At 38.4% G+C, this 16471-nt stretch overlaps 1 protein-coding gene across 2 annotated transcripts in view; it reads left to right on the forward strand.

The window, feature by feature from the left end:
• ADAMTS2 (ADAM metallopeptidase with thrombospondin type 1 motif 2) overlaps positions 1-16471 on the forward strand; it is a 472323-nt gene that overhangs the window by 385701 nt on the left and 70151 nt on the right. For both annotated transcript variants that reach the window (XM_051978728.1, XM_051978729.1), the window contains 3 exons: positions 6781-6937; positions 13557-13662; positions 15299-15442. In XM_051978728.1, the coding sequence (XP_051834688.1) occupies positions 6781-6937; positions 13557-13662; positions 15299-15442 (407 nt within the window). The remainder of the gene's footprint in view (positions 1-6780; positions 6938-13556; positions 13663-15298; positions 15443-16471) is intronic.

Genomic DNA, 16471 nt, shown 5'->3' on the forward strand with positions numbered 1-16471 from the left:
TCACATTCGTTTCCCAGTGTTCTTTCTTTGGGTGTAGCTGCTTTTGTCCGTCATTTATCAATTGAAACTCAGTCTCTTTGTCAAAGAAATCCCCTTCCATCAAAATATGTCCTCATACAATATCGTTGTCGAAGTGTATAATGATCTCCTGGTTCTGCTCATTTCACTTAGCATCAGTTCATGTAAGTCTCGCCAGTCCTCTCTGTATTCATCCTGCTGGTCATTTCTTACAGAACAATAATATTCCATAACATTCATATACCATAATTTACCCAACCATTCTCCAATTGATGGGCATCCATTCATTTTCCAGTTTCTAGCCACTACAAACAGGGCTGCTACAAACATTTTGGCACATACAGGTCCCTTTCCCTTCTTTAGTATTTCTTTGGGATATAAGCCCAATAGAAACACTGCTGGATCAAAGGGTATGCACAATTTGATAATTTTTTGGGCATAATTCCAGATTGCTCTCCAGAATGGTTGGATTCGTTCACAACTCCACCAACAATGCAATAGTGTCCCAGTTTTCCCGCATCCCCTCCAACATTCATCATTATTTTTTCCTGTCATCTTAGCCAATCTGACAGGTGTGTAGTGGTATCTCAGAGTTGTCTTAATTTGCATTTCTCTGATCAATAATGATTTGGAGCACTCTTTCATATGAGTGGTAATAGTTTCAATTTCATCCTCTGAAAATTGTCTGTTCATATCCTTTGACCATTTGTCAATTGGAGAATGGCTTGATTTCTTATAAATTTGAGTCAGTTCTCTATATATTTTGGAAATGAGGCCTTTATCAGAACCTTTAACTGTGAAAATGTTTTCCCAGTTTGTTGCTTCCCTTCTAATCTTGTTTGCATTAGTTTTATTTGTACAAAGGCTTTTTAATTTGATGTAATCAAAATTTTCTATTTTGTGATCAGTAATGGTCTCTAGTTCATCTTTGGTCACAAATTTCTTTCTCCTCCACAAGTCTGAGAGATAAACTATTCTATGTTCCTCTAATTTATTTATAATCTCGTTCTTTATGCCTAGGTCATAGACCCATTTTGATCTTATCTTGGTATATGGTGTTAAGTGTGGGTCCATGCCTAATTTCTGCCATACTAATTTCCAATTATCCCAGCAGTTTTTATCAAATAATGAATTCTTTTCCCAGAAGTTAGGGGCTTTGGGTTTGTCAAACACTAGATTGCTATAATTGACTATTCTGTCTTGTGAACCTAGCCTTTTCCACTGATCCACTAATCTATTTCTTAGCCAATACCAAATGGTTTTGGTGACTGCTGCTTTATAATATAATTTTAGATCAGGTACAGCTAGGCCACCTTCATTTGATTTTTTTTTCATTAATTCCCTTGAGATTCTCGACTTTTTATTGTTCCATATGAATTTTGTTGTTATTTTTTCTAGATCAATAAAATATTTTCTTGGAAGTCTGATTGGTATAGCACTAAATAAATAGATTAGTTTAGGGAGTATTGTCATCTTTATTATGTTCGCTTGGCCGATCCAAGAGCACTTAATATTTTTCCAATTATTTAAGTCTGACTTTATTTGTGTGGAGACTTTTTTATAATTTTGCTCATATAATTCCTGACTTTCCTTTGGTAGATAGATTCCCAAATATTTTATGGTATCAACAGTTATTCTGAATGGAATTTCTCTTTGTATCTCTTGCTGTTGGGTTTTGTTGGTGATGTATAAAAATGCTGAGGATTTATGGGGATTTATTTTGTAGCCAGCTACTTTGCTAAAATTATGAATTATTTCCAATAGCTTTTTAGTAGAATCTCTGGGGTTCTCTAGGTATACCATCATATCATCTGCAAAGAGTGATAGTTTGGTTTCCTCATTGCCTACTCTAATTCCTTTAATTTCTTTCTCGACTCTTATTGCTGAGGCTAGTGTTTCTAATACGATATTAAATAATAATGGTGATAGTGGGCAACCTTGCTTCACTCCAGATCTTACTGGGAAAGGTTCCAGTTTTCCCCATTGCATATGATGCTTACTGATGGTTTTAAATATATGCTCCTGACTATTTTAAGGAAAAGTCCATTTATTCCTATGCTCTCAAGTGTTTTATTAGGAATGGATGTTGGATTTTATCAAATGCTTTTTCTGCATCTATTGAGATGATCATATGGTTTTTGTTTGTTTGGTTATTGATATAGTCAATTATGCTAATAGTTTTCCTAATATTGAACCAGCCCTGCGTTCCTGGTATAAATCCTACTTGGTCATAGTGTATTATCCTGGTGATGATTTTCTGTAATCTTTTTGCTAATATTTTATTTAAAATTTTAGCATCAATATTCATTAGGGAGATTGGTCTATAATTTTCTTTCTCTGTTTTCAGCCTACCTGGTTTAGGTATCAGTACCATGTCTGTGTCATAAAAGGAGTTTGGTAGGACTCCTTCAATCCCTATTTTTTCAAATAGTTTATATAACATTGGAATTAATTGTTCTTTAAATGTTTGGTAGAATTCACATGTAAATCCATCTGGTCCTGGGGATTTTTTCTTAGGGAGTTGATTGATAGTTTGTTCTATTTCTTTTTCTGAGATGGGACTGTTTAGGATATTTACTTCTTCCTCTGTTAGTTTGGGCAAGCTATATTTTTGGAGGTATTTTTCTATTTCATTTAAGTTGTCGAATTTATTGGCATAAAGTTGGGCAAAGTAACTCCTAATTATTGCTCTAATTTCCTCTTCGTTAGTGGCGAGTTCTCCCTTTTCATTTTTAAGACTAACAATTTGATTTTCCTCTTTCCTTTTTTTAATCAGATTTACTAAGGGTTTGTCTATTTTGTTGGTTTTTTCATAGAACCAACTCTTAGTTTTATTAATCAATTCAATAGTTTTTTACTTTCAATTTTATTGATCTCACCTTTTATTTTTAGAATTTCAAGTTTAGTGTTTGACTGGGGGTTTTTAATTTGTTCCTTTTCTAGCATTTTTAATTGCAAACCCAATTCATTGATCTTCTCTTTCTCTATTTTATACAAATAGGCCTCTAGAGATATGAAATTTCCCCTTATTACCGCTTTGGCTGCATCCCATACATTTTGGTATGATGTCTCATTATTATCGTTTTCTTGGGTGAAGTTATTAATTATGTCTATGATTTGCTGTTTCACCCAATCATTCTTTAGTATGAGATTATTTAGTTTCCAATTATTTTTTGGTCTACTTCCCCCTGGTTTTTTGTTGAATGTAATTTTCATTGCATCGTGGTCTGAAAAGGATGCATTTACTATTTCTGCCTTACTGCATTTGAGTTTGAGGTTTTTATGTCCTAATATATGGTCAATTTTTGTATAGGTTCCATGAACTGCTGAAAAGAAAGTGTATTCCTTTCTGTCTCCATTACATTTTCTCCAGAGATCTATCATATCTAACTTTTCTAGTATTCTATTTACCTCTTTGACTTCTTTCTTATTTATTTTGTGGTTTGATTTATCTAATTCTGAGAGTGCAAGGTTGAGATCTCCCACTATTATAGTTTTACTGTCTATTTCTTCTTGCAGCTCTCTTAGTTTCTCTTTTAAGAATTTAGATGCTACCCCACTTGGTGCATATATGTTTAATATAGATAGTGCTTCGTTATCCATGCTACCCTTTAGCAAGATATAGTGTCCTTCCTTATCTCTTTTAATTAGGTCAATTTTTGCTTTAGCTTGATCTGAGATCAGGATGGCTACCCCTGCTTTTTTGACTTCACCTGAAGCATAGTAGATTTTGCTCCAACCTTTTACCTTTAACCTGCATGTATCTCCCCGCTTCAGGTGTGTTTCCTGTAAACAACATATTGTAGGATTCTGGCTTTTAATCCATTCTGCTAACCGCTTCCTCTTTATGGGGGAGTTTACCCCATTCACATTTATGGTTAGAATGACCAATTCTGTATTACTTGCCATCTTGTTAACCCCGGTTTATGCTTTTCTCCCTTCTTTCCCCTTTCCCCCCCTTCCCAGTATTAAGCTTGTGAGCACCACTTGCTTCTCACAGCCCTCCCTTTTTAGTATCCCTCCCCCCGCCTTAGAGTTCCTCCCCCTATCTTACCCCTTTCCCTCCCAGTTCCCGTATTCCCTTCCACTTAGCTTATTCCTTCCCTTTTCACTTTTCCCTTCTCACTTTTCAATGAGGTGGGAGAAGTTTTACCATAGATTGAATATGTCTTAAGATTTTTCACTTAAAGCCAATTCTGTAGGCAGTAAGATACCCACTATATTCATCCCCCTCCATTCTTTCTCTCAGATATAATAGGTTTCCTATGCCTCTTCATGAGATGTACTACCCCCACTTTACCCTTTTTCTGATACAATGTCCTTTCCACATCAATTTCTAGAACAAGGTATACATGTATTCTTTATACATCTATATAGTCAAAATATAGTTCCCAAGATTAATCTTTACCTTTTTAGATTTCTCTTGAGTTCTATATTTGTAGATCAAACTTTTTGTTAAGTTCTGGTTTTTTCATCAGAAATAGATGAAATTCGCTTACTTCGTTGAATGTCCATCTTCTTCCCTGGAAAAAGATGCTCATTCTCGCTGGGTAAGTTATTTTTGGTTGCATACCAAGTTCCTTAGCCTTTCGGAATATCATATTCCAGGCCCTTTGATCTTTTAATGTGGATGCTGCCAGATCCTGGGTGATCCTTATTGTGGCTCCTTGATACTTGAATTGGGTTTTTCTAGCCGCTTGCAATATTTTTTCCTTCATCTGAGGGTTCTGGCATTTGGCCACTATATTCCTTGGTGTTTTGATTTTAGGATCCCTTTCAGTGGGTGATCGATGAATCCTTTCAATGTTTATTTTTTCCTCTGTTCCTATGACTTCTGGGCAGTTCTCTTTGATAATTTCCTGGAAAATAGTGTCCAGGCTCTTTTTTTCATCATGTTTTTCTGGGAGTCCAATGATTCTCAGATTGTCTCTCCTGGATCTGTTTTCCAGGTCTGTTGTCTTCCCCAGAAGGTATTTCACATTTTTCTCCATTGTTTGATTTTTTTGGATTTGCTTGACTGATTCTTCTTGTCTCCTCGAGTCATTCAATTCCACTTGTTCAAGTCTGATTTTCAGTGAAGTGTTCTCTTCACTCACTTTTTTAAAATCTTTTTCTAATTGTCCAATTGAGTTCTTTTGTTCTGTGGAATTTTTTTCCATTTCGCCAATTTTGTTTTCCAGTTCACCAATCCTATTTTTCAAGGATTTTACTTCTTTATCCACTCTCTCTTTAACTTTCTCCAGGCTCTTTTGCCAAGCCTCCCTCTCCTTTTCCCAAGCTTCCCTCTCCTTTTGCCAAGCCTCACTCTGCTTTCCCCATTTTTCTTCTAGCTCCCTTATGAGAGCCTTTTTAATCACTTCTATGAGGTTCATCTGTGCTGAGGAGCAGATGATCTCCTCCTTTGGGGATTCACCTGGGGACTGCCTGTTTTTAGTCTCCTCAGGATTTAGAGTCTGCTCTCTATCTGTGTAGAAGCTGTCAAGGGTTAAAGTCCTCTTCAGCTTCTTGCTCATTCTGTCTATTAATCAGAGACAAACTACCAAAGAAAAACAGAAAAAACTGGAGTCTTTCTTTGGGGGAGGGGTTGGGTATGTTATCGAGCTTCCTCTACAGACTGCAGGGGGCAGCAGTGAGGCACTAGCAGGACTGTGCTGCGCCTGCGCTCTGAGATCCCAGAGCGTGCTGAGTCACTGTGGGGGGGGGGGGGGGAAAGGCGGGGCGGCCAGGTCCCGAGAGACTCCAGCTGTTTGGGGTTGTATTCTTCAGCCCCGGTGTTTTTATCTTCTCTGCTGGGCTGCTGACTTGCTGCTGGAGCAAAGTATCCAAACCTGTAGCGAAGCTCTCCCCGCAGAGACGGCTGCGATCACTCCCCACCCCCTCTCCAGTCTGCTCCCGTGCTCTCACTGCCGCTGCCCTTAGCCTGCGCCCGATCTAAAACTGCCCCAGCCCTCCAGTAAAGACAGACCTTTCTTGGCTGATCTCAAGGATGGCTTCTCTTGGTAACTATATGTGGGTTTTTTTCAGTCAAGCATTGATTCAGAGGCTTGTAATGAAGTGGATAGTGAGAGAAAGCGTGGAGCTTATGCAGCTGTGAGCCTCCTCTCCGCCATCTTAACCGGAAGTCCAAGCTGAAATTCTTAAACCAGGAACTCTGAACCTTTTTAAAAGAAAAGATTTTGCTAACTATATTTCAGTATAATTGCATTAGGTTTGGTTTGGTTTTGTTTTGCAATCCTTTTTTTATAATTTTATGCATCTAAAAATGTTATTTTGAGAAAGCTGTCACAGGTTCATCAGACTACCAAATGAGTCCATGAGAAAAAAGTGTTAATTCCAGTCCTAGAAGAAGATCTAGTGGGTATTGTGTCTCACAGATCTAAGATGAATGAGCAATGTTTTTCTATTGTTCAAAAAATCAAAAACTGTCCTTGTGTGTAGAAATGAGAATGTGAATTTCTACATGTAGTGCTTAGCATACTGTATGGATTCGGGGCTTAGATGATATGATGGTATAATGTGGCAGAAATGTCCTGGAGACAGTGCTAAGACAGATCACATAGAAATCAGTACTTGTCACTATCTGGGACAAATTTGTCCCTAACTCACAGGGCTGGTATGGAAGTACATGGTAGAGAAATGTCACATAATAATATTATTCTCTCTTCTCCTTCTCCCTTCACTCACCTTTCTTTCCTCCTCTCCTTTTCCTCTCCATTTTTTCTCATCTCTTCTTCTCTCATCTCCTCTCCCCACTGTTTTTAGTCCATGAGCCTCATAGAGATCGGGAACCCTTCCCAGAGCTTGGAGAACGTTTGTCACTGGGCCTTTCTCCAGCGGAAATCAGATACAAGCCAGGCGGAGTCCCATGACCATGCCATCTTTCTCACCAGACAGGACTTTGGCCCATCAGGGATGCAAGGTGAGCCCTCCTACCTCTTGCTCCTAGACTTCCTAAGTGAATGGGGAGGGGAAGAGTAAGAGATGTGCCTTTGCCACTTCCCATATGGTTTCATTTTCTCCTCTCTCGGGATTAGGGTAAAGGGTGTGCCAAGGGAACACTACCCGGTAACATCACTTAGTCCCTATAATAGACCGTGTAGGACTCTGATTTTTGCATCACTCTAGATACAAACCATTTGGACACCTATCCCAGGACTTAGGACAGGGCTTTGCGTATGTTAAGCATTTAATAAATCAATTAATAGCTATACTCTTGTTAATCTCTGCCCATCTGACCACACTAACTGGTAAACTGGATCCTCTCAACTTTATAGTTTTTTCATGTCATTGTTTTTTCATTTTAAAATGTTCATATTGCCATCATAGATGCTCTTAGCCCTTGAGCATCTATCCCTTTTTGTCTATCCATTGCCCCATGTAAAGATAAAGCTCCTGTAAAGGATAAATAATTATAAGAGAAAAATTAAATTATGTTACAAATAATAGTCTAATTAAACAGTTGTCTAAAAAAACTGAATGTTCACTTTGTCATTCAATTGTCTGAAGCTCAACTTTATAATCTAAGACTCAGTGGTAGCTTTATTCCCTCTATACTTGAGCTCTGAGCACCTTAAGGAAACCCCCTATATGAGACCTCTTCTCTTCAATAGTATGGCAAGAACTCACATTTGCCTGCTTTGTGGACCCTGGAATTGCCCACCTTTGGATTTCTTCTTAACATTTGTCCAGTTGTGAAAAGTTCTGTGACCCAGGCCGGTCAAGCAAGGGTACCTTTCCTTTTCCTCAGCTCTGTTCCCTACCTTCCTTCATAGGATCACTTCATCAGTAATTCTGTGATTGGATATCATCTGCACCACAGAGGCTTCACAAAAACAAAACAAAACAAAACAAAATTGCCACTTAGCATAGATTAATTATGTTTTATACTCCTAACCAATTTTTCTGTGTTCACAAAGAATATTTCCTTTTAAATATTTTTTTTTTGGTGAACACATACCCCTCCCTCAGTTCCTCAATTCCTCTGGCCAGTCTTGAGGTAATGAGATTCTTTAAACTTAATTTGACTGTTTCTTGGATGACACATGCATAGTCCATTGCCAACTGGTACCACAGGGTTTGGGGGTTGGAATAGGATTTCCAGACTCATTACCAGGTGTCATTATCAGAGTGCCTCCTATAGCACAATGTAAACTCAGAATATAACTGCAGTGAAGTTAAAATTTGACAAAAAGACATTGAGCATGTTGGGTGCAATATCAAAAGCTTGAGGTCATCAAGGGTCTACAGAGACCATCTACTCTGATTGAAACCTAAAGAAGCATCCCTTTCCTTTGCAACATACTTAGCAAATGGTCATGGAGCCATTACCTAAAGCCTTCAGTGAAAGAGAACCTACTACCTTCCTATTCTTCTATATTTGCGATAATTCCAATCATTAGGATTTCCTCCTTTTAAATTTGTATTTTTTTAATATTACAAATTTTTATAAATGACTCTTCTTTCATGAGAGGCCTTTTGTAACCAACTAAAAGAATTAGGTAAAACTAATAATATAGTGCAAATCACATAACTCTGTTTGCCTCAGTTTCCTTATCTACAAAATGAAGTGGAATTGACAAATTTCTCCAGGATCTTTACCAAGAAAATCCCAAATGGAGTCATAAAGAGTCAGGCATTAGTGAAAGACTGAACAACAACAAAAATAACATAGTGATTTCATCTGAAAGTGCTTACACTGGTGCACTACTCCCCCTACATTACTCTGTTTTAAAAAAAAATTGAAATCTATCTTCTCTCCCTCCTAAAAACAAACTTACATTTATATCACTGCAACTTCTTCCCCCATTCTCACTTTTGCCATATGTACCAAGCATGACATCTTCGACTTGACAAACCTTCAAATTCTTGAAGGTAACCCAATCTCTTTGTCTTCTCTGAGTTTTCTCTAGAGGATTTTTAGAAAGACATGGATAAGAATTAAATGAAATGAAAAGGTATGGATTGTCCTAGTGGACTACTGATCACAACAATAAGGAACTCATGAATCTACTCCAGAACCTCTTTTTGTAGCAGCAAGTCCAGATAATGCTGACTTTTGGTGACAAAGTTGATAAGTGTCTATTAGCTTTTCTGCTTCCCCTAAGTTCAAGCCTTTTCTTGGTGATCAGACAATAGACTGACTGCAAGTCAGCATGGCAACTGGCCCAGAATCTCAAAACTAAGAACTGTCTGATTCTGGATTTGAATTCAGGTCTTCTTTGCTCTAGATCTAGGACTTTGTCTATGGTTCTATACTTATGTGCTTGATTTTTTTAACTCCAATATAGGACTTTGCAATTATCTATTGATTGTATTAATTTCATCCCACTAGATTTGTCCCAATATTACTCCCACTGAGGCATTTTTGGATACTAGTTCTGTCATTTGCATAATCATAACTCACATTTACATAGTAGGTTAAATTTTACAAAATACTTTACACATGTCACCTCATTTGGGACTCATAACAATGCTGTGAGAAACACTCTCATTAACCCATTTTACATGTCAAGAAACTGAGATTCAGAGATGGTTAAGTCATTTATCCATGTTCACACAGATTTTAAGGTTCTGATGTGGCATTTCAACCTAAATCTTCCTTACTCTAGGTCCAGTACTCTTTGTACTATGCTATGCTAAATTTACTAACCATATCTTCCAGCTTCTGGGGTAGTGAAGGTTGAGAGGTACCCTCCAGTGCAGATTCATTTTGAAGATTCAGGTCAATGGTGGTCTCTCCAGAAGTGCTGAATGAAGGCAGGTTTTTGTGGAGCTTTCTCCCACTCCATAAGAGAACTCTATAGCTCAGAGAGAGGTTGTTCCTGATCCTCTCTTCTACAAGCTGTCTTATTTAAAACGGTAAGACCTTAAGCAGAGACTGTCGGTAATTCTGGGCACATAGTACACGGCCATCATTCCAGGAATGATCACAGTTAATTGCCCTAGTTCCAGGGACCCACGAGGGACAGCTTGAGACCAGTCATGTCCATGACTTCTGGCCATTAATGGAGATGTTCATCACTTGGACACTAATTATTCATTTGGACACTAATTGCTAGGCTGCTCTGTATTTGTGTCCAGTAATGTCAGTTATCATTCACAAATTAGCAAAGCCAAAATCAAGCAGAGCTACTAAATATGCAAGATCTGAGGAGGTAGAGATTTGAACAAATCAACAAGGGTTCTCGGTCTCCAATTTTCAAAGATTAAAAAAAAAACTATATTCAACTAAGAAGAGTCACTAAGTCCAACCTATAGGATCTTGGCTAGAAAAGGCCCTTGGAGATCATCTAGACCAGCTTCTGCACAAGAAAGGAACACTAATTTGTTCCAATTCTATAGGTTATAAAAAGCAGAACCAAGATTAATTCAGATTCTAGATGACATAATGAATAGAGAGAGAGATCAGCCTGGAGTCAGCAAGATTTGATTCCAAATTCAATCTCAGTCATGGACTAACTGTAAATCTGAGCAAGTCATTTTACCTCTGTTTGCCTCAATTTCTTTATCTATAAAATGGGAATAATAATAATAGCATCTACCTCCCATATTTGAAATAGGAGTATCGACTGTGTAGAGAAGATTATGAATGCACTGATTTTAGTCCCTGGGAAAAACAAAATTATGGTGCTTCACAGTTTATATTAAGTACAAAAATCTTGCATGTGAGCATTTGCCCACAGGTGGTCTATGGTTTCACCCCCACCTGAGTTAGCCTTCCTTTGTAGGGTTTCTTAAGCATTCTTTGCTTACCTTAGTACTTTAAGGAGTGTTAACCCCATCATGATGGACTCTATATCCCAGTCCTCTTTACATTTTAAGTGAATGTAAAGCAGCCCTAGCCTGCCCTACTGATCATAAACTTCTCAACCCTTAGGCTGGGCCACAGGCTGTATTCACAATCCCTCAAAAGATCTATATTCAAAGCCCTTCTCATATGGTAGGAGCTTTGAAAGTTTGCTCTGTCCTAGCAAAGCAAAAAAGAACCCAGCATTACCTTTACTCTACAGAGGCATCAGCAAAGAATGTAGTTGATGCCCCAAGGAAACAATTTGAAAGGAGAAGAATAAAGTCATCTTACAATGATGTTCCTAACAGTGCTGTTTGATCTTGGAGGAAAAAAAAAAACTAAAAATACTCCAGATGCTCCTGCACTACAAGACTTGCTAAACAAATACTGTAATATTAGTACAATGGTGCCTATTGAGCTGTGAAAAATAAGAAAAGTGTGAACTGTGACAGTGCATGGAAATGTCTGTAGGGAAAAATATGCTAGAAAAGATGTAGAGCCCAAGAGATTTCACAATAATTATAAAATAATAACAATAACTCACATTTCAGACAGACTTTTGAAAGTAACATTCCACAGTAGACTACATCTTTGCCAATACATAATGGATTGAAAGAGATAGAGAACGTGCAAACTCCTAGTGTATCCTATTATTAGATGGCTTTACAACATCATTAGACTCATTGGAGAAAAACATCATCCCAATGTTTCTTTTTTAACAAGATGCCTCCTATATGTATGTTAAAATTATAGAAGATTCCTTGAAAGATATTACAAAAGTTCTCTTGTTCAACAATCTTCTGATTGTTGGAACTAGAAGAGGCTTAAAACAAGGAAGTACATGTGTAACAAATCCACTGAACAGATCAAAGACAGATTCCAATTCATAGAATGATTCCCCATTCTTGAAAGATCCATCAGAAGCTCCAATTTTCAAGTGACTGCATCAAACATGAGGATGAGTCTATTAGATGAGATCTAGAGGCTTAATCATCCACACACGAAAAACAAGTGAATGAAGAATGCTTCTCTTCCAGACTATAAAAGACAACTATATTGACAACTTCTAGAGTTTATCCATCTGAATCTGACTTTTGGGCAGACGCTACAAATGGAAAATAGATTTGACCTAAAATTGAGTTGGATAAAGAAAACAAGCTGAGTACCTTTGTAAATCTCAGAGTTCTCTTAATGACCCAACACTTCTCTTAAAATAAAAGCCCATCTATTTAATACTGATATTCTACCATATTGTATGGTAGCAAATTATGTAATATGACAGTCACTGAAAAATTAAAGATGAGTATTACTCATGAGGCAATGGAAGGGTATATAATGGCTTTAAAGTGGTGACAATGTGTTACAAACAAGGAATTAGGAAAATACAAAGGGCATCATCAAAGAAATTTAATGGAAGAAAAGGGGTAGACTGAGCATGAGAGTAAGAGATAAGTGACAGGGAACACCAATGCCCTCATTGATGTCCACATGCTATGAAGACAGTCGGGATGTTGGGCAGAAATATTTATTAGTAAGTCACCAATTCACCTCCTTTTTATGAATCAACTTTTTCCAAACCCCTGTTTAGACCTTGTGATTTTCAGTACTTTCCTAAATAGAGTTCCATTGAAAAGTAGGATAAGGGTTTGCCTTGCCAGATAACTTTTCTCTCATTCTTGTCTACTTCATTATTCTATATGAGATTTTCTTAGGTTAGTTATCCATCACTCTGTTATCATTATTATTCACTCCTAGTCAGGATAATAACTCCATATGGTCAAAGCCCTGCCTAGCTTTCTTGTCATTGTATTTAGTCTGGTCTTAGTGCCCCATGTTCCTGCATATTTCTCTTCCTTTCCAAGAAAAAGTGCCATAGCTCTGTCAACACAAAATAGACAGAGCCAACAACTATTGGAAACTTTGGAGTCCTTTTATATAAATTCAGAATAACTCTAGCCCATTGAAGATTTAATGTTTTCTAACTTACTTCCTAAATACTTCCTCTCACTCCAAAACATGTACCCCAGAGATTTCGTCTGGCAGCTACAGGACCCTTTTTACTTAGTCTGCCTAACCAAAAATTAACTCAGCCACTGTGATTATAGCCTTATTTATCTCTTCCCTCTTCCAATTCCTGCACATTGTGCCTCTCCAATTCTTTTAGGACATCAAAAAATGCTTGTGTATCCCATTTGTCTGTCTACTTTCCAGTCTTTCCTTCAGTGATTGGGTCAGAACATGAAAAATATTCCAAACTTGTATAAATCTTTAGAAAATATAGACAATATTTATTCCCAGAAGAGTAAAGCCACCCGTGGAATGTGAGGAAGGCACCCCTTTCACTTAAAAGAACTAAGATTCATGTACATAATATAAGTCTATTTTGTAGATGACGAAATTGACACTTTCCTAACATGCTGGACACTATAAAATATTTACATACCTAATAAAGATCATTAAAAATTCAGGAAAAATATAATCATAAAAATTTAGCACCCAAAGGCTCCTGTGTATTCCTAGAATGTGTGGCCATAGCTTTATCTCTTGCCAAGATTCTCAGTCTATGAGGGCCCCCAGCAGAGCTGAAGCCTCTCAGCAGACCCACCAAGATATTGGCATTTGGACAGCAGGTCCTGTCCCAAGCCTCGCTCTGTATAGCCCCTCTCAGAGCTCAGCCTCACTGAGCTAGGCACTTGCCCTGGGTCCCCTGGGAACCGAAATGGCTTTTGCTCCTTGCCCTCCCTCCCAGGCTATGCCCCGGTCACTGGAATGTGCCATCCCGTCCGCAGCTGTACCCTGAACCATGAAGATGGATTTTCCTCTGCCTTTGTGGTAGCCCATGAGACTGGCCATGTGTAAGTAGAGATCATAGCTATTTTTTCCTTTTTGGTTTGGGAGAACATGAATTTAAAGAGCCATTTCAGGGTGGGGCTTCTGCTTAGGGAATCATTTGGGTAAAGGAGAATAATCTAAGACTTGGTGTCCAATATTTAGTCTTCAGGACATCTATTTTCTACTTGCATCTGAGGTCCTCTGGAAAGTTTAAGGATAAATCATTTCCAGAAGCTAATATTCCCCATGGCATCTGGTTGGAGAAGAAGGTAGTTGGGAACCCAAACATAAGAAGTAATTCCTTCAGGAAAGGGCTCTTAAACACAGTAAGAATGTTCATGGTATCAAGTATGTATACAGTCATTCTTCACATTTAAGGTCATTGAGGAAGATAGGCAAGCTAGAGAAGAACAGTCTTTCCCTCCATTTCCTGATAATAATAGCATTATTCCTATCTCTTGGAGGGGAGGGGATAGCATGTGTTGAAATCTCTGATAAATGGAGACTGATTGATCACACTGTCCTACAAACTATAACCAACTAATCCTGATCATTTGAAATATCAACACTAATGAAACCAAAAATTCAGTAGAAGTTGAGAGAATTTTGTTAACTTGTGAATTTCACAAGAGCATTATGTTCCATTTTTTTTGTGTGCTTCTTTCCCTTCCCATACCTCATACTCCAAATAGGATCTTTCATATAATAAGAACTTCATAAATGTTTATTGCATTTTTATTAAAGTTAGGGGGCTCACTCCTATATCAGTTTTCTAATTTCACTATTGAAATAGCAAAGTGGTAAAATAATATGTACTTGGAAATCAGATAATCACAAACCATTAGAGAGAGAGAAGAGACTTTGGAGACCATCTAGTCCAATTCTTTCATTTTATAAATTAAAAAAGTGGCAGCCAGAAAAGTATCATATGATTATAGAATTGGAAAGGCTCTTAGAAATTATATAATCCTATTCCCTCATTTTTACAGGCAAAAAAACTGAGTTTCAGAGGACCATGACTCATTAGCGGTCTCACTGTTAATGAATAGCATAACCAGGATGTACACTCTTTTGCCCCAAGTCCAAATTGGCCACCAGTAGGCCACAGGCCAAGCCCCATTTGGTCATTGTTTGGGTCCTGCTTGACTCAGTTTGCATGTAAATAGTAGTCATCTCTGCTTTGGCAAGAAACCCTTAGGATCTTCCCCTCCTAGATTCATTTAGTTAGTTAGTTAGTTTTTTGGGACTAGGAGAAAGAGGAGATTCTCTGCCTCATTTCTTACCCAACCTTAATCACTGAATGGATGCAGCCTCAGTCTGAGATGTGTTGAAGACCTTAGCATAAAAGGCCAAGGTCTCCCTCTGCATCCAGGGCTGTCTCCATTTATCCTGATCCATATCTAGCCACTGGACCCAGGTGGCTCTGGAGGGGAAAGTGAGGCATGTGACTTTGCCCAGCCCTCTCTCAGGTCAGCATCATCAACCTGATGTTCTGTGCTCTTTCAGAATGCAGGACAAATAACAATAGCTCTTTCCACACACCAAGCTTCTCCCCTTTTCAAGCAGCAGTCCATGAAAGGTGTTAATCTCAGGTCCTGTGTCTCCTCTTTATGAAAAGTAAAAATTGCCAGATCTCTCCTCTTCTTACCTTTGTTCCAGCTTAGGGATGGAGCATGATGGCCAGGGCAACAGGTGTGGTGATGAGGTGAGGATGGGAAGCATCATGGCTCCTCTGGTCCAAGCTGCCTTCCACCGCTTCCACTGGTCCCGGTGTAGCCAACAGGAGCTGAATCGCTACCTCCAGTGAGTGATTATGAATGATAATCTTTTTGTCTTTTCAGCTGCTGCTCCTAAAAACTCCTGCATACTAGGAACCAAAGCTATTTACAGAGGGTGTGAGGGACCAGAGGAGGCTCACACTAGTATCATGTTATTAGGACATGCTCATTTTCTACTTAGGATTTGCATATAATATTTACTTTCCAAAGACCAGATGGACAGCCCATTTACTTAATATGAACATTTTCCCCACCAAGCTGATCCTAAACTTATGTTGTCCAAAAACGATGCACATTGTTCTGCATTATTTCATTGTCAGCCTGTAATATATTCATTCTTCTAAAGTGTGGGAATGATATAACAATCTGCGAACTACATACATGTCCCTTCTTTCTATAGACATTTCACATTTTCACCTGATTCCACAGCATCCTTTCCCCCCTGAAATTCCCCTAAAAATCTCATGCAGCCACCAGAGTCAAGAAGGCTGAGTCTGAACCTTGCCTGCCCTCAGACTGAAGGAGAATACATTGTTGAATCCTGGAAAAGAAACATTTTTGCAGACTTGTGATGAATGAAAGCTTCTTGCCTGTTGTGTCCTGCTGCTCACACCTTGATGATCCTGGGAAAACACACATGTACATTCAAGCCATCCCCACTGCCAGTTTGTGTCTGAGGATGTGCATGAATTGGGGGGATGAGGGCAGATACTATAATTTTTCTCCTCCTCCTGAAAATTATAGGGTGGGGAGAAGAAGGAATGATCCTCCTAGCTAAAAAGCTTGGCCGGGTCTACTACAGACTTGGTTCTGATCCTAATGATTTTTGTTGCAAATCTGGATCCTCTTCTCCCTGGATTTAGAGATTGGACCATAGCAGACATGGCAGTCCCAGATGCCTTGATCTCAGACATGATTCCTCAGTGTACCCCCTCCCTTCTACAACTGAATGCCTTAGTCACTCCTGGGCTTAAAGACCATGGTCCAGCAGGCTTAAGTATTATAACAGTTTCGCACTTTTTTTATTTCCTGACATTATTTAAGCTGGGCCAAG

This window comes from Antechinus flavipes, chromosome 2 (assembly GCF_016432865.1).
Source record: "Antechinus flavipes isolate AdamAnt ecotype Samford, QLD, Australia chromosome 2, AdamAnt_v2, whole genome shotgun sequence".
Lineage (NCBI taxonomy): Eukaryota > Metazoa > Chordata > Mammalia > Dasyuromorphia > Dasyuridae > Antechinus > Antechinus flavipes.